The sequence below is a fragment of the Balaenoptera ricei genome, chromosome 17 (genome assembly GCF_028023285.1).
Source record: "Balaenoptera ricei isolate mBalRic1 chromosome 17, mBalRic1.hap2, whole genome shotgun sequence".
In the NCBI taxonomy this organism is placed as follows: domain Eukaryota; kingdom Metazoa; phylum Chordata; class Mammalia; order Artiodactyla; family Balaenopteridae; genus Balaenoptera; species Balaenoptera ricei.
This window is the reverse complement of record NC_082655.1, coordinates 42,808,663-42,834,985: the sequence shown is the minus strand read 5'-3', so window position 1 is coordinate 42,834,985 and position 26,323 is coordinate 42,808,663. Positions and strand designations below refer to the sequence as shown.

Sequence of the window (26,323 nt, the reverse complement as noted above, 5' to 3'; positions counted from 1 at the left end):
AGGGTTCTTGAAAGAAATAAAGCCTAGATTTAGTCCTGATGGTGTTTACTTGGAAGAGCAGCAGAAGCGAAGGCCAAGGATAGGGGGTTTTGTTTGTTACTTATCTCGGGTTATATCGCAAAGGTTTAAGTGTCTCCTCATCAAACTCTAAGGCCCTCAGGGCCGGGAAGGTTAGGGGTGGGGAGGGGATTCTTATCTTTGTATTATTCCCAGTGTCGAACATTATTTTTTCCACAAAATGGGAACTCGGTAAATATTTGCTGAATAAATGAATAAGGCGGAAAGCACCGCTCCTTCCAAGAGCCCACACTTTCGGCTTCAACACAGAGAAGTGGACAAGATGAGCACCGTTTCTAAGACTCAGCGTCGCATAAGCAGAGACTGGCCCCACTGGCCTCCAGTTTTCCCTTCCTCCTCGTTACCGGTTGACCCGCTTTTCTCCTGCTTTGCTCACAGTCCAGCATGTAGGGACGGAGGCGGGAGTTTGGTGGCGGCGCGCCGCAGGACGCGGAGAGGCCCGGCAGCCGCCCGCCTTCCGCCGCGTTCCAGAGGCTCGCGCGGGCAGGAGCGCGCAGGTGGACGCGCCGGCCGGCGGGCGCGGGTGGGCGCGGGGGCACCTCTCTCGCTTCCGCACCCTGGCCCTGCCGGAGCCCTCGCCGCGCTCCGGGACGCCGGCGCCGACCGCGCGGGCGCGCGCCGCGTTGCCGTGGAAACGCCGGGGCCGCCGCGGCGGCGCGCGGGGCGGGCTCTCAGGCTCTCGCGCCCCCGCGCACGCCCGGGCGTTGCGGAGCCCCTGGCGTTGGGCCCCAGAACGGGGTCTCCGACCGTGCGCGAGGCAAGATGTTGAGGCGCAGCTTGGAAAACCGGTAACAGCCCCGGAGCCGCAGCTGCCCAGGGCCGCCACACGCGAGGGCTCGGGTTGGGGAGTGGAGCCTTCCTCCGTGGGCCTCCGCGCCGAGCTCCGGCGCTGGGTCGGGGGCTGGAGAGTCGCCGCCGCGCTCTGGGGCCTATCTCCCTGGGCTGCGGCGAGCCCCGGTGGCCGCCCCTCACGCTCCCCAGGCGCCGGCCCCCGCACTGCCGCGGGCCGTGCAGACGCCGGGTGGCAGCCGGGCGCCCGGGCAGCGCAGCGCGGAGCTGCCCCGGGAGCCGCCACTCCGCAGCGGCGCCGCCGGCCGGAGCCAGGCCTCTTCGTGCGCCTGCACTGTGGGATGTGGAGGCCAGGCCCCGAATGGGGACCTAGAGGAGGAGGATCGGCCTTGGGAGATGGTGGGATCTTTGAAGGTTTGCGCCGTCGAAGCTGCAAAATACCCCTGGAATGTTGGCATAATCAAATTACCGTGAAGATGAAACCATCTCATCTCAAATGAGAGTGATTTGCTTTTTTTGTCACCTTTTTCTCTAGGGATGCTCAAACCAGACAACTGCAAGATGCTGTCACAAATGTGGAGAAGCACTTTGGAGAGCTGTGCCAAATCTTTGCTGCTTATGTGCGGAAAACTGCCAGACTGCGAGACAAAGCCGACCTCCTGGTGAATGAAATCAACGTGTATGCCTCTACAGAGACCCCGAAGTTAAAGCAGGGCCTGAAAACCTTTGCTGACGAGTTTTCCAAACTTCAGGATTATCGACAAGCAGAGGTATGGAGTGAAGTCACACCGTCATGTTATGAATGAGCCCTGACGTAGTGGACGGGGGAGCCCTGAAGACTTGTAATCTACCTAACTGCAGTGGCGAACACACTCTTGATGATAAACGTACCTTTTCATGTCGGTAACATTGTGTAAGTCTATTAAAGGGACGCTTCCTGTGATTTTACCGTTTTCAAACTAAACTCTAGGGTGTCTTGAAGTCCTGAATTTCCCCACCTTACTTGCCAACTTTTGGCCATGGGGTGGCTGTTTGCAGGGTGTAGTAAACGTAGTACCCCAGGGAAGAAAAGGAGCATGACTTGTGTCTTGTGTGCAAGTGGGTATATTTTAAAGTATATCTGGAGATGGAAGATGTTGGAAGTGGTAATGTGAGTGAATAAGTAGTAAATGAACAAGAGATTTTTGTTGCTGCTTCCATGCTCTGGAAAGTTGACCAATGTGTCATTGAAAGGCGGGGTGGTGGGGGGGGAGGAAGTACAGTATTATTAATTCTAGTCACCATGGTATTATGCATACAAACCAGTAGTGAAATTTTGTGGAGTTTTTTGGTTTTTTGTGGGTTTGTTTGGTTTTTCTTTGCTTTGGGGTGGGGGGAGGGAAGAAGGTGGTATTGTAATTGTTTAAATTGTTAAAGCTCATTTACTTTCATACCTCATCAGCACTTTCACTTACATTTACTTCAGGATTCAAGATACAGGTCAGAAATTTTCACTTTAACTTTTAACTTGTCAGAAGTTGCCCAATTAGAGCTGCATTGCTTCTTTTGTACTTTTCTCATCAATGCTTTTCTTTCTTTTTAAAAGCCTAAAACAGAAATTTCAATTATCAAAAAACCCTCAAAATCAAAAAGAAGATAATGATCTTTGAACCTATAACTGCTAATCATACAGAAATTTGAGTAGTAATTTTGGGGGTACTTTGGGGGAAAATGTTTCATTTTTGTCATATGATATTTATTCTGTAATAAACAAGCAACTCTCAGTTATGTGTAACTAGGAACTTAATGTTTCAAAAGTAGTTTATACTCACAGATAATACTAGAACCCTATGTTAGGCAATAATTTTAGGGCCCCTTTCTAGAAAACCTTTATGCTATTTATCAAATAGCAAACTGAATTGATTTACATTTGTTCTTTTTATTTCACTTGCTTACCAAATGGTGGAGGTGCTAAAGAACAATGAACAAAAGGTAGGCTACAAAAAGGAGAACAGAAAAAAAGACTTGGCTAATCTTTACACTGAATAATCAGTGTATGGATTATTTGAAATGGAATAAATAATCCTGAGTATTCATGGATTTGATTTTAGGATTCCTAATATTTAAATGCTCAATGAGAACTTGATCTTCTCCATTTTCCTAAAATTTTTTAAAATGAAATATTCGTATACATTCTGTTTATAGAAACTAAACAAAAATGAATATGAAGTGGTATACACTCACTGATTATATAAACGTGTATCATCAAAAAAAAAGCCTTTTTCCTGCTACAAAAGTAATACATGTTCATTTTAAACAATTAAATACATGTCATCTTGTATTAGCTATCCTGAAAAAGAAAATTTTAATGTCCAGGAGTTATTTTTCTTATGCTATAGTTATACACTTGCCTTTAAAAAAAAATCCGTTTCTTTAGTGCCTTCCACTAGTGCTATTAGTAAAAGGAGAAATTACTCAAAATTTGATAAATATTGTAATGTTTAAGAAAAACTGTTTAATTCTAAATTAAAGAGAGATCGACCATACAGTATAACAGCTCAGAAACCCCATTTATCTTGTTCTCTAAGTGGTCTGTAGGCTTTTTTGCTTTTGAGGATTGTGTTGTTTTAAATGTTTCCAATATGCTATATTTTTCAGCTTTGATTTTCTTATCTGGAAGGTTGGGCTTTTACATTTCGGATATAATGTATGTAAAGTATCCATCCAAGTATTAAACACACTGAAAGTGGTAGCTGTAATAAAATTTGAGATGTCTTAAAACTTACCAAAAGCTTTTATTGCTACTGCACAGCTTAACAGTTTTTAATGTATTTGAGTTTAGATTCTGAGTCTTATCAATTTCTGGTGGTTATTTTATTTATAAAGGTAACTGACATTTTAATTTAAAAAATTTCAAATATTAATCGGTGTAGTAATTATGTTCAGGTTCGACAGCACAGGTTTTATTTCAGAATTTAAATTTTGATACGTCTATGTTTCTTTTCAGTTATATTTTATAATAATTTTCAATAGGTTGAAAGACTTGAAGCCAAAGTAGTTGAACCTTTGAAAGCTTATGGAACCATTGTAAAAATGAAACGAGTAAGTAAATTCATTTTTTCTACTATTATTAGGTATTCTGGCAAAATATATGAGGTTTCCAATAACTGTCCTTTTAATAAAAGGTACAGAGTAGTGTTTAGTCATTCTTTTTACACACTCTGAAGCGTTCTTAGAACTTTGAGAATAAGGAAGTATTTTTATATACTACTGTAGCATCATAAAGCATTGTTTTGTTTATTATGGAAACTTTAAAATATTTAATATTTATAGTCATGAAGACAGTCATGGACAGAAATTATTTTACTAAATGAATTTGTTTATATTTTTGTTTTAAAGCAGGCAATAACATGTAAACTAAAAATGAATGTGACTTTTTTTCTTAATTTTTTTATTGAGGTATAATTGACATATATTAGTTTCAAGTGTACAACATAACAATTTGATGTTTGTATATATTAAGAAATGATCACAATAAGTCTAGTTAACATCTGTCACGATACATAGTTACAAATTTTTTTTTCTTGTGATGAGAACTTTTAAGATCTAGTCTCCTAGCAACTTTCAAAATGCAGTACAGTATTATTAATTCTAGTCACCAGGGTATACATTACATTCCCAAAGTTCTATTTTTTAAATCAACTTTACTGAGGTATAATTTACATGCAATAAAATTCTCCTGTTTTAAATGTACACTGAGTTTTAATAAATGTGCATACATCTGTAACTACCACCACAATCAAAATTTTATGTGTGTGTATATTCATATATATAAATATATATATAGTTTTGCATTGAAATTGTGTCATTATTTGAGAGGATATTAAACTACACACATGCACACAGTGTCACACAAAAAGACACACACTGATTATGCAGTAGTAATAAATCCTGTGGTAATGATGCCTGGATCAAATAGGGAGTGTTCTTCCATTCTTAAAACAGAGAAGTATGTATTTTACTTCTTAAATAAGAGATTTTTATTAACAAAAAAAATGCCTGTTTGCAGGATGACCTCAAAGCAACATTAACAGCAAGGAATCGAGAAGCTAAACAGTTAACTCAGTTAGAAAGAACACGCCAGAGAAACCCATCTGATCGACATGTTATTGTATCCTTTGAATTTGGGTCTTTAAAAAAATATTTTGTAAGGTATGCAGTACAGAAGTAAATATATATGGAAATTATGCATTTCTACTTTAAATGTGCAAAGAATATGAATGTAAAGTTTGAAAAGAAACACATGCATTTACAAATTCTTATTATGGAAATTAGCTAATTTTAAAGAGAATACACAACTTAATTCAGTCTTCTTATGTTGTTTTCCACAATAGACATTCAAAATATAAAACACTCAGAAGTGTAGATGTTTTTATAAAGAATAAATACAAAATTCTAAGATTTTTTACATAAATGATGACTATTAATTATAAAGTTAAAGATCTATCATTAATCCTAATATATCAATGCCCTCTCAGCCCTGCATTTGAGAAAAGGAAGGAACAATAATTTTTTTCCCAGTAAAATTCCCTTCATCTTAAAAAACAACAGCTATGTGAAACCACAATTATGACTTCCAGCCAAAGACCCTCAGGAGATTCAAGAGTATAACTGAGGTCCACAGCTGGACACAGATCTAAATAGGAGTGTCTACTGTAACAAGGTTCTTCTGTTCAGAATGATTATTTGTTAAACTAGAATGTGCCTTGTTCAGAACTAAACAGGGACTTCCCTGGTGGTGCAGTGGTTAAGAATCCGCCTGCCAGTGCATGGGACACGGGTTCGAGCCCTGGTCCTGGAAGATCCCACATGCTGCGGAGCAACTAAGCCCGTGCACCACAGCTACTGAGCCTGCGCTATAGAGCCCGCGAGCCACAACTACTGAAGCCCGCGCGCCTAGAGCCTGTGCTCCGCAACAAGAGAAGCCACCGCAATGAGAAGCCGGTGCACCACAAGGAAGAGTAGCCCCTGCTCACTGTAACTAGAGAAAGCCCACATGCAGCAACGAAGACCCAATGCAGCCATAAATAAATAAATAGATAGATAAATAAATAAACTAAATAAAGAAAACAGCACCTGGCTAATTGCCAGCAACTGGGATAGGTGCAGTTGTATATAAAGTACTAACTTATCCCACTGCCTCTTTTTCCCATTCCTTATGTCTTCTCCCTACCTCCTTAAGGTTTTTTACAGCCCACCTTTGCCAGAAACCACATGAGGATTGACTCTTTGGGGACATTTGAGGTTCCAGAACATCTCCATTTCTGAGGGGAATCCCTTGATTAGTGATTTGGGGCTGCACCGACAGCCTGGTCCTCCTTCCTTTGGACCAAAGATACATATGCCCAACCTTGTAATAAAAATGTGCAGCCACATGGCTGGGATCTACAAACTGGAGATTATAGAGTTTGGGTTTCAAGCAAGTCAGACAAACTAGAGAATGCTGGAAAATCTATGACTGACAACTGTGGACTAAGGCAGAGACTAGGGAATATCACCAGTTTTTAAGAATCAAGCCAGAGGTCAAAATTTTGCTGCTTTGTTTGGAGGAGGGGAGAGTACATAAGGGCAGAAAAAATGTCACATCTGGAATCTTGAGGAGGTGGTAACATTGATTCAGGGGTATTGCTGTGGACACTCGATGTGGAAATAAATGTCTTCCTAAGACAGAGACGCCTCTGACTTTGGTGCTTTGCTGTAAACACTGCTGTGGAGGAGGCTGTCTTACACCATAGACAAAGCAGGTCAGGAGTTCACACAGGGGGAGATAAAGCAGCAACTGAATAGATTATGGCTGTAAATGAATTGCCACACTCAGTGGGAAAGGTGTAGGACTCCACTGGAATTTGACAACCTGAAACCAGAAAATAAAGGACAGTCTACATATAAATGCATCCACTATAAATATAAAGATACTCTATCATAGCATCATAGAATATTTACCAGGATAGACCCTTAAAATTCATCTGATCTTCAAAAGAAGCACATTAAAGTTCAGTATATAAAATAAAAGAGTAGTTCTAATATAAGAGGATTGGGTAAAGAAGAATCCCAGTGCTCTGCCTGGACCCCCTAAGGCCCCTGGTGGCTTCTGAAAAAGCTTCTTGCAACAGTTTGAAAAACACCAATCTGGCTCACTCTTTTATAAGCCATTTTGCACTCATGACTAATTTCATTAAATATACTGATATCCTTATTCATAAAGTTGTATCAGTATTTTAATCAAGAGTATCTCTTACCCAAATTGGTATGTTATAGGATTTTGAAGAATTTTCAACAAAAGGAAGAAATAGAAATCTATATCCACTTGGCTAAAAATAGCTGTGCGATTTTGGGCATGTGGCTATGCTGGAGTAAAAGGATTTGAGACTAAGAAATGAATCGTAGTTGCTGGAGTGTGGTAGAAGGTTAAGATACCCATGTCCCAGCTGTGGCTTCTGCTTCCCTGCTCTTTGCTAGTTTAGCCAACTCTACCTACCCTTCCAGATTTTCAAATGAAACCGTCAATAAATGGGGAGGGAAAAGACGTTAAGTCAAAAGTAAGTAGTCACGGTAAAAAATTTCACAAGTCGTGTACGGAACAGTATTAGAAAAATAGTCTGCTTGAATATTCTCATTAGTAAAAGGTTAACATGCATCATAACTGTTAGAAATTTTTTTATAATCCTGTGATAGTTATATTTTTAAAAATCTGAAGATCAGTAATAGAATTGTTTTTGATTACTGGTTATGATTAAAAGCATAAAAGTTTGCATGGTTTTAAGAAAACTTTACACCCTATATAGCAAACGTACACACACAGATATATATACATATGTTTTAAATGCTTAGTTTCTTGAAATTGTATATCTGAATTAACCTAGTTGTAAGAGTATATAATCAATATAAAGTTATGATTAATGTATAATTAATTGCAAGAAGATATAATTCTATAATAGCATATGATTTTAATTTATTGGAAGAAATTGTTCTATTTGAAATGTATTTTTTTCCTTTATGAAAAATTTCAGTCACAGGTGGGTAGTAAAGTGATGTGTGAAGAGATGGACCCCTATAGTAAACCTCTTTACTTATTTCAATTTATACATTTTCTTGCAAAAGAAAGCAAGGGCTTAAATGTCATAATATTATGTGTCACAAAACTTTGATTCACAACTGCAAATTTTTCCTATGGAGTAACTATTAAGATGATGATATGTGATACTTTTGAGTAAACATAGTACTAACATAGGAAACAGAACATTATTAGAAAGAATTTAATCAGAAAATAGGGCCATGTTTTTAAAAATATGTTATTGTTTAACAAAAAATTTTAAATATTTCGGGGCAAACTGTTGTCCTTAAGGAAGAGATGATTCTTTTAAAGAGAAATACATGACTAGATTGGAAATGTTCTGCACTTTACAGCACTGTAGCCACTAGCTATATATATGGCTATTGAGCTCTTGAAATGGCAACTAGAGTAACCAGTTTTTTAATTTACATTTCATTTTAATTAATTTAAATGTAAATAGCTACATGTTGCTAGTGGCCACCATATTGATTGTACAACATGGATCTAGATAGTATGAGTACTTTGAAGGAAAGCATTAGATTTTCCATCTAATTTATTAGTTGCTGGTATATATTTTTTGTAATAAGCATTAACTAAGTAGTAATAGTGTAATATTGTTAGCTTATAAGAAGAATATACAAATAGAAAATCCATGCTGAAATAAATATTTGTAGTGTATACTCTATTCTACCTGATTAGGATATTACAGAAGTAGAAACATTTCATGCATTTGGAGAACTAGAAGATTGAAAATACTTAAGTATTTGGGTGGAGAAAGGGCTAAAGGGGAGAGAGATAGTGAGGAGAAAAGGAGAGTATGATAAATGGCAGAGACAGTGAAACATGTGAAAGCAGTAGAAAATATAGAAAATTGTTTTACAGTAAATCATGCAAGGGTGATATAGGAAAAAAAATTATTTTGTATGCAGAAAGGGAAGGAATTTTGTTTTCTTTTGTTTGAGATCATGAATCATGTCACCTGATAAATTTAAAGTTCTTTATTCTGCATGTGTTTATCATATAGATCGTTTTATTTTATGTGGTAAAATATATTTTGAATGATTGACACTGTTATGGCAAAAAGCCAGTACCGCAGCGGTAGCGTTTACAAAAAGACTCAGTCGAATGGATTCTGACTTGAGTTTTTCCTGTTCTTTGGCGGGGACACTTTTGTAGGCAGAAACTGAATTACAAAGGGCCACAATGGATGCTGCTCGAACAACTCGCCATCTGGAGGAGACTATTGACAGCTTTGAAAAGCAGAAAATAAAGGATATAAAGGTAACAAAGTAACTGTTAAAGTTCAAAATATGTTTTCTAACCTTATTTTTTATTTAAATTTATGACAAATTTAAATTACTGATTTTTTTAGTCCATAAATAGTCTGTGTGAAAAAGATGTAAACAAAAATATATCAAATATTATTTTCTTATGGAAACAATGGTATTTAAAGGGGCTCCATTCCCAACCAGAGGCCAGATATTCAAATGTTATTACAAATAGTGTTAATCACAGAAAAATGACATTTATTATGTTTTTATGTATCAGGTACGGCTCCAGGCACTTTACATAAATTATCTTTTAATCTTTACAGCAACCCCATGAAAGTGAGGTGGTGTTATCATATATTATGTAAAAAAAAAAAAAAAAAATTAAGCAGAGATATAAAGTAACTTTTCTGAAGTATCATAGCCAAAAGTCTGAACTATAAACCAATTATGTATTTTAAAAATCGGTGCTTTCAATTATGATACACTATCACTAATTTTAATAGCTTATAGGTTTCTAATACCTACATATTATCAAATAAATAAGAGTAGCTAACCACATAAACTTGCATCCGCCAATAAGAATTGACTTATTATAACACATCAGTAGACATTCAGGATCATGGACTTGAGAAGGTCTTCAGTGACTTTCTCATAGGCATCTTGGAAAGATTTGGAGGATTACTTACGATCACTTTATGTCCTTTAAAACAAGTCATCTAAGGATGCCTTTTGGCTCACTGCAAATTTTCCTGGAACAGCTTTTAAAGAAAAGTATTTTTTGTCATTTTAATAACTTATTAACAAAGAAAATATCCTGCTTTCAAAAGTTATGTTCTTATCAATAAAATAGGCATTATCTGCCACTTAATTGTATCATTCCTCTCTACAATCCATGAAACAACATTCATTTGCCCTTTTATTTTTTTAAAATTTCCTATCATAATTTCATAGGATTTCAGAACTTTGATTTTTCTGATAGCCAGGATCAAACGTCTCTACTTTGGTCCTGAAGATTAAAAAAAAAAAAAAAAAAAAAGTAAGCCTTTCAATTTACTCTGCACTCTGCTGTGTAGATTGCTACTCAGGAAGAGCACCTTAGGAGCTGCCCTGAGACAAACCCTTTTACCGACGTAGGAGAGTGTGGGCAGGGCATAACATTTTACAACTGCTGACATCCTCTCTTAAATTGAGGGAGAAGGGAAGGAAGATTAAAATAATTAGCTTTAATCTGAAAAATGAGATTGGAGACTTGTGAGGTATGTCTGATTCATTGCCACCTAAGGGCTTCTTTAGTGACTTGGGAGCCTGATTCCTCATGCTACCACTGTTCTTCAAGCCTACTAACTTCTCTTTTACACATGGCAATCTGTGTCTCTGATCTTTAGGCTCACTTCAGTGTTCCATCTGCATGCTGGACAACTCTACAGGTGTTTTTAATCCCATGAGCATCACCAATTACAAAACGGGCAGAGACAGTGAGTGCAGAATTCCCAACTACAATTCCTACGACCTGGGATTTCCTGAAGCAGTAGGACATGGAGTAAGGGACTGCACAGTGGAGGGTGCACAGAGAAGAAAAGGGCTTCCAAGCTTCTCTCTTGGCCTGCTATATCATGACCCTGGAAGAGGGAAGTCTTGTGGTGGTCACAAAAAAAAAAAGAAGACAGGAAAAAACCTACTTTTTTAAAAATGGAGAGATAATTCATATACCATACAATTCTCCTATTTAAAATGTACAGCTCAGTGGTTTTTAGTGTGTTCAGACATGTACAACCATCATCACTCAATTTTAGAACATTTTTATCATCTCAAAGTGAGGCCTAGTACACTCTAACTTTTACCTTCCTGATCCCCCAGCCTAAGCAACCATCACTAATCTCATGTCTCTTTGGATTTGGCTATTCTGAACATACATTTCATATGAATGGAATCATAAAATACATGGCTTTTGTAACTGGCTTCATTCACTTAGCATGCTTTCAAGGTTTATCCATAGTGTAGCATGTATCAGTATCTCATTCCTTTTTATGGTGGAATAATATTCCATTGTATGGATATTAACCACATTTTGTTTATCTTTTCATCAGTTGATGGACTTTTGGATTGTTTCTACCTTTTGGCTATTATGATTAATGATATAAACATTCATGGACAAGTTTTTGTATAGACATATTTTCATTTCTCTTGGACATTTCATTTCAGTTCAACCATATAACCTGTTGAATTGCTGGTTCATATGGTAACTCTATCTTTAATTATGTGAGAAACTGCCGGACTGTTTTCCAAAGTGGCTGTGCCATTGTATTTTCCCACCAGTAGTATATGAGGGTTCCAATTTCTCTGCATCCTCACCAATACTTGTTGTTCATCAGACTTTTTCATTATAGCCATCCTAGTGGGTGTAGAGTGGTATCTTATTGTGGTTTTGATTTGCATTTTCCTGCTGATGCTTATGGCCATTTGTATATCTTTCTTGAAAAAAGGCTATTCAGATCTTTTAATTGGGTTATCTTTTTTTTATTGCATTTTAAGAGTTCTTTATATATTCTGGATACAGATCCCTTATCAGATATATGTTTTGCATTTATTTTCTTCCATTCTGTGAGTTCTTTTCACTATCTTGATGGTGTCCCTTGAAGCACAAAGCTTTTTAAATTTGATGAAGTCCAATTTATCTTTCTTTTGTTGCTTGTGCTTTTAGTGTCATATCTAAGGATCCATTGCCAATCTGAGATTATAAAGATTTATCCCTATGTTTTCTTCTAACACTTTTATAGTTTTCTTTGATGCATTTGAGTTAATTTTTGTGTATCATGTGAACTGAAGGTGTTAAACCCCATTCTTTTGCATGTGACTGACTACCCAGTTGTTCCAGCACCATTTGTTGAAGAGACTGTTCTTTTCTCATTGAAGTCTAGGCAGTCTTGTTGAAAATCAGTTGATGTGGTTTTGTTTCTGAACTCCCATTCTTATTGATCTATGTCTATCCTTATGCCAGTACCACACTGTCCTGATTAATTAACAGTGCTTTGTAGTAACTTTTAAAATCAGGGTGTGTGAGTTCTATTTTGTTCCTTTTTAAGATAGTTTTCGCTATTCTGGATCTGTTGTAATTCAGTATGAATTTTAGAATCAGCTTGTCAGTTTCTACAAGGCAGCTGGGATTCTGACAGGGATTGCATCAAATCTGTAGGTCAATTTGAGGAGTACCGCCATCTTAAGATTAATTATTGAAATCCATGAACATGGGCTGTTTTTCCATTTATTTAAATCATCCTTAATTTCTTTTAACAATGTTTATAATTTTCAAAGTGTAGGTTTTGTGCTTTTCTCAAACTTTTTCCAAAGTATTTTATGATTATTGATGCTACTGTAAATGGAATTGTTTACTTGATTTCATTTCAATTGTTCATTGCAAGTGCACAGAAATACAGTTGATTTTTGTGTACTGATCTTATATCTTGCAACCTTGCAGAACTCATTTATTAGGTCTGATAGTTTTTTGCAGATTCCTCAAGATTTTCTACATACAAGATCATGTCATCTGTGAAAGTGTACACTTTTAATACAGACCCCCATGACTCTAGCAAACTCCCAGAAATATGAGTTCCAGAGATTAATACTAGAGTCTGTTAAGGTTATGAATCTCTGTTCTCTATGTCTTTCCTCCTTACTGTCAAATTGTTCCTTTTCCAAGTTAGGCCTCATTTGAGATGTTTTATGATAAAGAGGGATGCACAGATCCTATACCCAAAAGCCTCGAAAATCAATCAGAAGGGTTACTTTACCACCCCCTTATTTCTAACAAAAACGATATTCAGATATTGCCACGTTGATTTTACCATGTCTGACAAACACTTCTGTTTGTGAGATAAATTCTTGGAAAAGTCAAAACTGTTGATCCCGCTCATGTTTTGGGAGAAGCAGACACAGAACATTCTTTTTTTTTTTTTATGAACATTCTTATTGTACCTGTTATCAGGCTACTGCTTCAGATGGAGGCAGAGCTTCTGGGTCTTTCTTTAACCTCCCTGGGGGTAGAAATGATTGGCAGTAGTGAGCACTGCTTATAACTGTATTAACTATGTTTGAGGTGGGGGTTAATTGACAAGTCCATCTGAATTTTAGCAGCAGTGTTAATTAGTAAGGTAGCACAATTTTTAGGAAAAGACTTTTCATAGGAACCTTGCAGAGAATCTGTCTTTCTGAGAAAAGCTGGTATGAACTTAGTTGTATAGAATGTGGAAGAAAACTCACAATCCTATTTGTTTCCCACGTAATGGGAAAAGTCATCAGTAATATGGTGTCAAGGGAATTTCTGACCTATGAAAACGATCTTGACCAGGGGTCACTCCTGGAACAGATAGGGACAGGAATTCAGTATTGGTAAAGTAGCTGACGTGAGCAAGAAATAGCTTCAAAACTTAATTTTTAGTAACTTTATTTTGCTTATAAATAAATATGAAATCACCATGACTTTTTTTCATAAAATTATTGAGAAAAAGGTAATAATTCCACTGCTCAGAAATAAGCAGTTAGCATTTTAGTTTATATCCTTCCAGACTTTCTTTCTATGAAATATACACAAGAAATATACTAATAAAAATAATAACAACAAATATTTCTTAGACATTAATTTAACTATGTCACACATTCTAAGCATTTTATATGGATAAACTCATTTCCTCCTCACAGTGTCCTATGAGAAAGGTAATATTATTACCACTATACAGTTTTGTTTAAATGGGACCACACTATATGTAGCATATCTTTTTAAAATTTAATATATCATGGATATATTTGTGCTGAGGAAACAAAGGTCCATATTGTCCATTATGGCATCCTCATATAGTATTTTGCTATATGGATATATCAATTTATTTAACCAGCCTTCACTGATGGACATCTAGCTTATTTTTGCAATTATAGATCTCATTGCCTCATTAAACATCAGCCTTTTTTCTGGTCCAGTTATTCTTTTGGGATAAATTACTAGAAGTGGCATTCTCATTCAAAGAGCATACACACTTTCAATTTGGATAGCTGTTTTTAACTTCTGTCCACAAAGCTTTAACTAGTTAACATTTCTGCAGAACCTTACATGAGCACACCAATGTAACAATGATGAGTAGTAGTATTTTTAATAATAGCCAATCTAATAGTTGAAAAATCAGTATCATCTTAATTTGCTACAGTTACTACTGTTGAGGCAGAGTATTTTTTCATATATTTAATGACACATTTTATTTCTTTAGTAAATTACTCACATTTGACCTTAGCCTATATTTTTATTGTGTTGGCATTTTTCTTATTAATTTGTAAAATTTCTTTATATTGAGAAAATTAACTCATTATATTAAAGAGAAGATATGTTGCAAATATATTTTCCCATTTTGTTGCTTATGTTATGTTTTTACCACCTTAAAGTCTTATTTTTGCTGCCAGATCTATTGATCTTCTCCTTTTTGATTTCTGCCTTGGTGTCATGCTTAGAAAGGAGTTTTCATCCCCAAGATTATATAATTATTTGCTCATAGTTTCTTCTAGTATTTGTATGATTTTTTAATATTTTAAATATTTTATTTTATGCAGTTGTATTTTGCATATGGTATGAGGTAGATGTCTAACTTTATTATTTTCAAATGGATAGAAAGTTCTCCTGACATTTATTAAATAGCCTCTACTCTGGAGAGCTGTCATTTCCCCTTTATTTGCCAAAATTATTAACAAGACCTTTTATGACTTTTTTGTTAAATATGCTGCTTTCTAATTAAACCAGATAGAGGCTTTAATGTTATGATAAGGAACAGTTTCTAATTTAGCTGGTTTACTCCTTGGGCAATAAAAATAGCAAACTTGTGCTGAGCACTTACTCTAAGCCAGTTACCATACTATACCTTTTCTTGGATTACATTTAATCCTTAAGGCAAAACCTAAGATGTTGAAAATAAGGAAAAAGAACAAACTGTTTAATATTACACAGCTGGTTTGTTTCCATCTTGATTTGAACCCAGGTTTATCTTAATCCAGAGCCCCTATTTTAAACTACTAGGCTACCTGCTTTGCAGAATACTTGCCAATGAGTAGAGAATTTCATATTAGCTCCCCCACCCCCCCACCAATAAAAATTAAGTACGTACCCAAATGGCCTTCTAGTCACACAAAATTGAAAAGGAGGAAAAAAAGTAATGCGTGAATGCCTGTCCCTGACCATACTGACCCATTCCAGATTAGCAGATTACATGAGATCACTGAAAGCTATGTTTATTTGAGGAAAATTTTCTCTAAATATGAATGGATCTTTCAAAGTTGCACCACCTTTCTAGTGACTCACTGAAATTATTTTATTTTAAAAACACAATGTTTTTATGTTCTTTCTTATACCAGTTGTCATCTAATTCTTCCTTGCTATTATCCTCCTCCTTTCTGCCCATTTTCCCATGTTTTATGAAATTCTATCAATAGCTAGGAAAAAAAAAGTGTAACTGGTAGTTTTTCCTCCTTACTATACTCGGGGATATAGCTGTCCTCTGTGATAATCTTAAGGCTTCATGGTTCTTGGGTCAAAAATTCCAAGTCTGGAATACTACCTTAGCAATGCCACTGATTCTCCATCACTGTTTTTGACAGAAGAGTTAACAGGGCTATTCCCATCTTAAATAGATATATAGTATATGTTTTGTCAAGAAATAAAAGGTCAAAAAAAAAAAAAAAAAAAAAAAAAGAAATAAAAGGTCAAACCATAAAGGATTAAACCAAAGTATCACAAAACTTGAGAGTGACTTTTCCCTCATGTTCCAAGTAGTAAATAATAGCCATTTACTAATTAAAGCTACTTCTTAAAATGTTTTTTATCACTAATTGAAACTAAATTTTGAGACTGCAAAATGCTAACAGACTCAAAGTTGAGCTCTGTCTTTTAAAATGAGAGTGTAATAGATTCTCTTATCAGAGGATATGGTTAAACCAAAATAATGTATCATTCTTCAGTGACAGACATATCAACATATTTTCAGGGCTTACTTATGAGCTAAGGGGAATATAACTCCTATAAAATGCTATTATTAAGAAATTGTTAGTTCAGAGATGACATCACATTCAGAGATTTTGGCATCAGGGATTTAATAACTATATTCAAATATTCAAAAAATATTTTAAATTATTTTGAATTTTTTCCATATTCCTCAAAGTTACCACAGTGGAATAGACTTGAATTAAGCCTAAACCTACAGATTTAGGTGTAATAAGGCTGTAAATGTTTGGATTTCATTAGTTATTAAATAGCGTGCCAGTCTATTAAAGATTTAGAATGTTCATTTGTAGAACTATTTAAAAATAGGAGTATTACCCAACTTACTTGAATGATTTAAGCTTAACCCCTTACTTTCTAGCTAGTCAACTATCTTAGGAAGACTGACAAGAGAAGTACCAGCCCTAGTCAAAAGCTATTCTCCCTCTAAGGTATTCCTAGGTATCTGGAGATTCTTGATGTGGAATCTGAAGTTGTACCTTGGCATAATGCTGTTTATTAGTCAGTTGCCAGTCCAGTATACCAGAGCACTTTGTGACCTATATGAAGTGACAGTAAAGGTCATTGTCAGTTATAAGTCATTTATCCCAGAGCCCAATCTTTGCATTTAGCCCTACATATGTGCTTGGCAGCTCAGAAGGGTTACTTTCAACTACAGATCTATCTCCACTGAGTAGCAATCAGAAGCCTGTTAGTTCTCCCTTAAATATTTTTCTAATCCTTAAGAATGGAGATGGAGAGGGAAAAAAAAAAAATCACAGGACACGAAGGGATATCTGTATGGCTACTTTCCAAGGTGCAGGACTACTCCTATCTGGGTGGTTAACACAGGAGAGCAGAAATGAAGGAAAATGAGTATTTGACTATTGCCTTCTAGCCTGACCCATCTCATCTATATTGCCCCTTAAAGGACAGTGCTTGAGTATTTTCTATCCTATTCTTATTCTGCCCACTTCTCTTTACATTAATGCTCTGATTTTTTATTTTGATAAGGGACAAGATAACAAAAGGATAGATCCTATTTTATTGCAAACTTGTCTGGCTTGTATACTTTCCCTACCTACCAGTTATCTCACCTCTGCTTAGATCAACATGCACATCTTTATTCATTCTCTTTGCTCATGACCTTCCCTACCGTAAGTTGTCATCATCATGCTCAGAGTTTACCTGTAGTTTATTTGCGAAGGAAATGATTGATTCCAGCGAGAACAGCACAGTACAATGAGCAAGAGCTATAACTTTGAAGAATCAGATCCAATTCTTAACATTATAGCTGTGAGCAACACTGGACAAGTCATATATTTGTAAACTGGAAAGCTCTATGCAAATGTATGGTGCTACTATCAGTAGTAGGAATGTCATTATTACCAAGTGATCCCTTTGTGGTTAGAGAATACAAGTATATAAATATGATGGGATAGAATTCTTGCCTAAAAACATTTTTTCAAACATCAGTTGGAGTTGCTAAAAAAAACAGCTTCAGAACTAAACTGCTTTAGCTAATACTTATAGGCACTCAGCAACAGAGTACATAATGACATACATTTTAGTCAAATCTTTTTTTAAATCATAAATAATAGAAGAACCGACTAAAAAAGGGAAGTAAATAATAAGATAGGAAATATTTTATGTAATTTGAAAGTTTTGCTGCAGAAGGTCTTTGCAACTATTTTTATTCCAGTTATCTTTTGTACTTCATCTGCCCTGTGGAAAAACAGATACCTCTGTATCTCATAAAATGCCAAGACTATATAGTAAGGAATAAATTTACTAAATTCATGAAGCAATTTATATGATTGTTTAAATTCAAATCCTTGTTTTTTTAGACTATATTTTCAGAATTTATCACTATCGAAATGTTATTTCACGGCAAAGCTTTAGAGGTCTACACTGCTGCCTACCAAAATATACAAAAGATTGATGAAGAAGAAGATTTAGAGGTAAGACTATGTCCATCTAAGCTCAGTTCTTCTATTGATATGGAAATGTTTAAAAGAAAGCATTAGTTTGGGTAAAAATATCTTAAATTAGAACACTACATGGTTTAGATGTTATTGTATGCAGTTCCAAATAGCTGAACCTGTATGACTTTCTATTTATTTCTATTTATTTTTTAACTTTTCAAATTAACCCTGGTAGAGTTCCAAGGATTAATCCAAGGATTAATATCTAGTAAAACATAGAAATAAAGCCATTACATGAAATAATGTATCATTTTGACTAGTGATATGTCACATGTGCTAAAAATAGCATTTATTGATTTGAGCTAACGTTTGAGTGTTTATGCCACAACACCCAAAGCTTTACATGCATTTTCTCACTCACTCCTGTGATGCAGGTACTGTTATCATTCTCGTTTTACAACTAAAGAAACAGGTGTAGAGGTTTTAAGTAACTTAACTTGCCTTTGGCCACTTAGCTAGTAAATAGCAGAATCTGGCTTCTAACTAGTTTTGTGGGACTTAATCAGTAAGCTGTGAAATAAATGTAGGTTTGCTTTGTACTGATAGTTAAATGCAAATAAATCTTACTGGCCAGCTAACATTAGAGCATTTAAATATCAAAGCCTGGTTTCAGCAAGCTCACCTGAAGAGTTAATGTCCTACAATCTTACCTTCCAAAAGGGGAAAAAAAGGCAAAGTATTTTTGCTGAAATAGATAAAATATTCGAGATATACTCTGTCTACAGTAGAAGTGAAAAAGGCCACGTAGTCTCAAGACATAACCAGAATTTTATATTAATAAGTGATAGAATTTGAGAGTGTCTGGCATTTCATAATTTTGAAGATTCCATTTTTTTTTTTAACTAAAGTATCTATAAAGAGATCCCCTGGGCCTTCACTTCCCACTACTCTACTGGTTCCAAGAAACTTGAATTCAGTAAAACCAGATTATAGCTTGGCCAAAATGAAGAAAAGTACATGTTTTAGTATGTGTATATACATTTTACAGTGTCAAAATCTGATCGCAGTTTTACCTCAACTAAGCATACACGATCGTATTTCTATTACTGTTAATAGATGGCTTCTTAAGTGTCTATTTCCTCCAAATACTAAAGCTAAGGTTTCTAAATTTTTACTCCTTTTTGTATCCTATTTTTTAAAAAATAGATCAAGCTTTTATCTGTAATTTGTAAAAGTAGCAAATGTTTATATAGTGATTACTTTGAACCAGCTACTGATCCATGCATTTTCATTGTATTATTTTAACCCTACCATCAACTTTAATAAAAGTATTTATTATCCTCACTTCTGTGGATGAGAAAACTGAGGCACGGTGAGGTTAAGGAACCTCCCAGAGGATCCCATAGCTAGTAAGTAACAAAGCTGGGAGCCAAACCCAGAAGTTTGACTATAGACATTGTGGTTTTATTCCTGTCTATACTGCCAGGAGCGTGGTTCTTGATGAGTGACATGAACCATTTCCTACAAGAAACAACACTATATTGAGAGGCAGGTTCAAAATTGATCCCCCACTTTTCCTACAAGACATAAGTTCCCTTTACAAGTATTTTCATTCTCCTTTTTCTAATACCCTTGACCCAATACACTTGTCACTAAAAGTTCCTTCAAGCCCTTTGGACCCCGAGATTTTCTTTCTCATTCTAGAGGTCCTAGATATTTTTTATCACACCACTTCCTTTACCACTTCTCTTACCACTGTTCTTCATCAGCTAGCTAGGTAGCTTGTAGGATTCATTAAAAAAAATTCAAGATCTCAGGGCTGTGTGATAGATGTGTTTTTGAGTATGAACTTCCCCATTTTTTCTAATGGGGCAGTATTGAGCAAGTTAACTTCTTCATGCTTCATCTTCCTTATCTCTAAAATGGAGATACTTATAGTATAATAAAAAGTACATTCATAAAAAGTACATTCATCAACTGTTTATTGAGCACCTGTTATATGCCAGACACCATTCTAAGTGCTGAGGATTTAGCATTACAAGAATTGGTCCAAGTTGTCAAAAAGCAGAAACTTAAAAGGAGTTCAGACATTTAAAAAATATACTGTGTAACTATTTACGTTTTATAATGTAAAGAAGAAAAAAATATAGAAAGAAAAAATAAAGAAAAAAATAGAGTGTGCTGCAAATGTATGTGATGGAGGATTCTAAATAGTCTAGAGAATCAAAGAATGATTTCTTAATCAGAAGTTTGAGGGATAAGTAGGATACGTGGCAACAGCTTTCAGGCAGAGAGCTCAGATAGATATACAAAGGTCCTGAGATGTAATGAACTATAGGCCTAAGCTATCACTACGATGCCATACAGAAATTGTGGAAAGGAGAAGACAGCAGTCTGGGGAAAGTTGTGTGAGACAAGTCGAAGTAAAATTACATCAAACAGCTACCAAGATGAGGAAGGACCCTTTAAATACAAGTTTCTCGGAAACAAGTAGAGAAAATATGCAGAGAGGAACAGAGAAATAATTTGCTGTTCTTAGATAGCAGTCCTGACTTATTCAGGCAGCAGCTAATTTTTTGCATGTAGTTATCAGAAACCATCTTACCTGATTTGTTCTTCACATAAAAAGTATTGTCAGGCCCATATTCCCCTTCAAAAGATCACCTCTGTACATTCAGTTCAGAGCATATTCAGATCTTGAGACTCACTCCTAGAAGAGATCTTGGACCATACTGGAAAATGCATTATTGCCAATAAATTAATATTCCTGTAAATCTGTTGTTTTGCAGTAGGAGACTAATATTCAACTGGTTTAGACTTTTACCCCAAGGGTTGTAAATTATCTTCCATTTCCCACTTTTATCTTTGCTAGAAAAGCTAAAATAAGGAATGTTGTTCTAACAAAAATATATTTCTTCCAAATACCAGTGGATTGAGTCATCCAGTTTTGATATCATACCAGGATGCCAGGTTCCATGTCTGGCACCAAAATATAATTGGGTCCTCAGTAAACTGTTCAATAACCTAATTATTAGCATGCCTGAATTGCCCTTAAACCAAGTCATACCTCTTGCGTTAAGTTTCATTCCTTGATTCCTTTTGTGTCCTGCACTTCTTTAAGGTTTAAAGAAATGTGTAGAGACGTCCCCTAGTTTGGGTCGTTTTTTCTCAAAACACCCAGATTAAGTTCATGTTAACATCATTCGTTTACCAGGCTGCTGTCTTAAGCTGGAAGGAACTGCAAAGATAAAAGAAGGCTTCTTGCTCTGGAGGAACTTAAAACTAGTTGTAGAAACAGACATGTAATTACAAAACAGTGAGATAAAAGCTGTACTGAGGGTATAAACAATAGGAGCTACTGACTAGAGAACAGGGGAAAGCAGAAAAAAGATGGCATTTGACTTGGCTCCTGAAGGATGAGTAAATGCGCTGAAATTCCAGGCTGAGAAACCAGCACTGCAAAGTCACAGTAGTATTACGTGTTCTGCATATAGGTATACATGCTACAAGTGAAGTATCATGGGTACGTTTGGGTGATTGTAAGCCTTGAATGTCACCTAAGGCATTTAGACTCTCAATAGTCAGGAGCCAAAATTTTCTAGTAGAGAAATCATATTTTGGTCTGTAGTATGCTAATTCTAAGTAAGCTAAAGATGTATAGAGTCAGTAAATTAAAATAGAACTACCTCAGGTGAGAAATTTAGGGAGAATGCCCAGGCTTCTAGCTTGGTCTAAGGTTTTGGTAATGTCTTTCACTGTAAAGGTGAATCCAGAGCTACACTGTCCAGAATAGTAGCCATTAGGCATATGTGGCTATTTAAGATTAAATTATACTTAAAAATTCAGTTCGTCAGTCACGTAAACATTTCCAGGGCTTAGTAGCCATATGTGGCCTTTTTGGACAGCACTGAACAGCAAGCATTTCCATCATCTCAGAAGATTCTATTGGACAGTGTTAGTCTAGAACAGACGGTACTAGGGAGCATAAATATGGCTATCAGAAGAGTCTACAGAGAATTGGTGGAAGGGTAGCCATTAAACACTATGTAGATCTTTCAGAGAAAGGTGTCAAAAAAGGTAAAGTGGCCTAAGGGAAACCCTTTAAAAATATTTCAGGTATATGCAGTAGAAAAAGGGATGTGAAGAAATAGAGCAGCTAGCACGTGAAGAGTTTAGTGATGGCATGCATGGAAAAGAAGTTTCAGGACAAGGTCAGTTGAAGACAGAAAGACAACTTTGGTGATTGACAGCAAGACCAATTTCAGTGAAAGGGGAAAGCCTAATTGTAGTTTGCTGACAAATGAAGTATAATGTTTGAGAAGTTTTTTAAAAAGTAAAGTTATACCTTGAAGTAATTTTTTTTTAACGGATCTTGCTTGTTTGCGGGGAAGGAAAACTGGAGAAAGAGAGCTTTTGTTTGTTGGTTTGAAGTTTCGCTAAAGGGAAAGTGCACCTTGGAGAGAATCAGAATGACATTTGCTTTAAAAAAGGAAAAGGATAGGGTGAAGAGGAAAAAAAGAGGGAATATGAAGAAATTCACATCTGACAGACTTGCCTTCTTTATGTTACAGAAATGGTGGAAAAGCTACAGGTAGGGAAGCTTAAAGACCACAGTAAGATTTGGAACTACTGCTTTAAGGAAAAAGAACCGACAAGCGATGGCATTCCAGATCCTAGTGAGATTGGAATCCATAAATTAGAGTGGCTCCATTTACTCTTCTGTGATGTACTGTGAAAGCCATCAGTGAATTTAAACTGATACTGAGGAGAGGCAGAACCAAAGAATCAAAGGTGTGACTTAGTCTTCCCACTGGCTTGCATACTCTTTGAATGTAGGAGCTTTTCACGTTTCACCAGCAAAAGCTCTTAAGTGATTGTTTCAGGGCCCGTCATCATCTTAGGTGGTTCAATAGAATTTTTTAGCTTACATCTTTCCAACTGAAAATATTTTTTGATTTTTTTGATTTTTGTTTTAAATTTACAATAAATAAATGAAACTTTGTCCCCAGTGTGGGGAGGGGAGTTGCTTAAAAAAATTCTAAACTAAGGGGAACTTAACATGATAAACTAAGGGGAACTTAACATGATTTTCTAGATTTCCATTGTTTAGTATCACTTTATAACGTTTTGTCATTGCAACAGGTTTTCCGAAATTCTCTGTATCCACCAGATTATTCATCCCGTTTAGATATCGTAAGAGCAAATTCAAAGTCACCTCTTCAGAGATCACTGTCAGCTAAGTGTGTATCTGGAACAGGACAGGTGAGCTAGAAACCATAATTTAAAGGAATGTGAGCTCCTGCCTTTGGAATTGTTCAATACTAAAAATGTTTCCCTTAAGTCACAGGACTTCGAATAACTTACCCTCTCCTACCCTCTTATGTAAAATAACAGAAGATTGCACTAGGTTCGGCTCTTAATTCTTGTATCATCTGTAACATATTACTCTCTGAAGCAGAACACTTGGGAGAGAGGTGGAAGGGACAGGAAAATGCTGATCTACATTTGTTCTCTGGTATAGCATGAAGAGCACAGATTCTGAAATCAAACTATTTAGGGTTTAAATCCCACTATCACAGTTTACTGGAAATGATACCTAAAAAGGGCTTTTGTTGAACATTATCATAGATCCAGAAGCACATATCTTTAGGGTAAAGAATCAATTTTCTTTTCTTCTATATCCAGAAAGCCTGAAGTACCTGGTATCTAGAACAGGGAGGGGTCAACCACCTTTTTCTCTAAGGGGCCACACAGAAAATAGCAGGTTTTGTGGGCCATGTGGTCTCTGCCTCAATCAAGAGCAGCCATAAACAATACATGAACAAATCAATAGTTGTAATAAAACTTTATTTACAGAAACGCCACAAACTGGGCTATAGCTTGCCAACTCCTGATTTAGAAAGCTATGGCCTTTTTCATATCTAGCCTTCAGAATTTAAAATTGAGCAAAATATTTTCGTAATATAACTTTCAGGTAAGTGTGACCCAGTACCTTCTGTTTTCATTTGATTCTCCTCTAAGCATTTATTTACTGCTTTTTATTTATGCATCTCTCCCCCTAACCAAATTATATTATTATTCCAGTACTAAGTGCCTTGCACATAAATTCCATAAATCTAGTATTATAGTACATGCAGAGTTTTGACCTTTTAGAGCTAATAATATCACCTAAGTTAGCCAAGATCTGTGTAGCACTTTAGAATACATAATCCCAGGGTTTCTCAACCTCAGCACTATTAACTTTGAGCCAGATAATCTGGAGGGGGGGAGGGAGGCAGGGGTACTGTCCTGTGCATTGTACAGATGTTGAGCAGCATCCCTAGCCTCTACCCACAAGATGCCAGTAACACACACACAAACACACACCCCCAGTTTTGACAATCAACAGTGTCTCCAGACATTGCCAGATGTCCCCTGGGAGGTATAATCACCCTCAGAAAAGTTTGAAGCAGGATGACCCAAGTGGCAACAGTCAGGACTTAAACCCAAGTAGTGAATTCAGATTCTCAACTCATTACATTTAAATCACACTATTTTTAAAGTTTAATATTTCAGTTGCCTAGTTGAAACATCCTTGTGTTTTTGCCATCCCTTTAATGACTCTCATTCAGATACCTGTTTTTGTGACCTAAGAATTGTTTAACTTAAAATATTTTTTGACATTTATAATATACGGTGACTATACTTTTCTCTGAAAGTCGGTTATTGAAGTACCTGTACCCAACTGGAATCAAATGGCTAATTTCACATTTTTCTTCAAAAAATAACATGAATGAAAAAAATTTGCGTCTGTTTTCAAACCTTAAAATACAATAATTCATAGGGAATTTTCATTACTAAAAGTTATTACTTATGGACATTTTTCTGAAATATTTGTTCTATGTGCACTTCTCTATCAGGGCGCACGTAAAAATATTTTTTAGTTAGTATTTTTTAAAATGTTTTAACTTTTAACAGGTATCCACCTGTCGACTAAGAAAGGATCAACAAATAGAAGATGATGATGAAGAGGATGAAGACTTAGATGTTACAGAAGAAGAAAATTAAATTTCTTAAGTAAACTTTGCATTTCCATTTTCATCTTAAATGACTTGGAATCCATAATGACTAAAACTGTAAAACTTTATACTGGCTTGAAATGAAATGAAATGAAATCCTACTGGAAATGGAGAGAGAAATTATTAAAGGAAATTTATGCTGACCAAAAATGAAGGTTTTAAAAAATATTACACACCAGTCATTTCAACATTCTGTCTAGCAGCATGTGATCTTTTTGTATAGGTTCCATTTTTTAAAAAAGATTGTGTATTTCAGAAGTATTTCATATTAATGCACTATACCTAGTTGAGGTTACACTAGTTAAATAGATAACAACAACAAAAAAATCTAACAATTCCACTTGCTTCCTTTAGGTTAAGACACCATGCTTTCAATACCAGAAAAGGGTCCTAGATAGTCATTCTGATGAAATACAAATTCTGTTCCATAAAGCTTTAATCAAAAAGCCAAGTTTTCTTTTTTTACTTTTTTTTCACTTCTATTACAACCTGAAGTTTCATCATTCGATATATAAATTTACTTTTCAACGAGAGTATGATAGTCACTCTTAACAATAATAGGACACTAGGATATTGGTGTTTTACAACTATACATAAAGCATAAATTTTAACTTTAGAAAGCTACGTTCAGCTTGATTCTGGTTTTAAAACGAAGCCACTGTCATACTAAAGTGCTATATATGGCACTACAACTTTTGCAAAGCTATGATTTGGTGGAATGTTGCCCTAAAAAACATCATGGAAAACCATAAATCAGTAAAAATTCTATAAAACTTTTACCAAATTACCATCTAGTCAATAAAAGAGTGTACAGTCACTCTTATTCCTGAAAATATAAAACAATTTAATCAAAGCCTTTCAGTATGTCTGATGCTTTTATTCTTTGGATGGGGAATTGTACTTCTGTTATTTCATAGATCCCAGTCAGGCATATAAAAATTAGGAAATGATCATTTGGGATTACCACAAAAAGATAACAGAAAAATAAAGACTTTCCAGAAAGCTTTTTTGACTTTGTTATTCATGGTTCTGTTCTTAACAAAGCACTGCTTCATGAAAATAGCCCTAAGTGATAAATTTATTTAGTTTTTAAGTAAAAT

At 35.8% G+C, this 26,323-nt stretch overlaps 1 protein-coding gene across 1 annotated transcript; it reads left to right on the top strand.

Moving 5' to 3' along the window:
- Positions 1-722: 722 nt before the first annotated feature.
- On the top strand, positions 723-26,225 carry CIBAR1 (CBY1 interacting BAR domain containing 1). The gene is made up of 9 exons (XM_059902433.1): positions 723-866; positions 1,403-1,637; positions 3,880-3,948; positions 4,916-5,017; positions 7,917-7,922; positions 9,137-9,241; positions 18,088-18,201; positions 23,308-23,427; positions 25,123-26,225. Exons 1-9 carry the CDS (start codon positions 841-843, stop codon positions 25,210-25,212), a joined length of 867 nt encoding a protein of 288 aa, XP_059758416.1. The 5' UTR covers positions 723-840; the 3' UTR covers positions 25,213-26,225.
- The last annotated feature ends 98 nt before the right edge of the window (positions 26,226-26,323 follow it).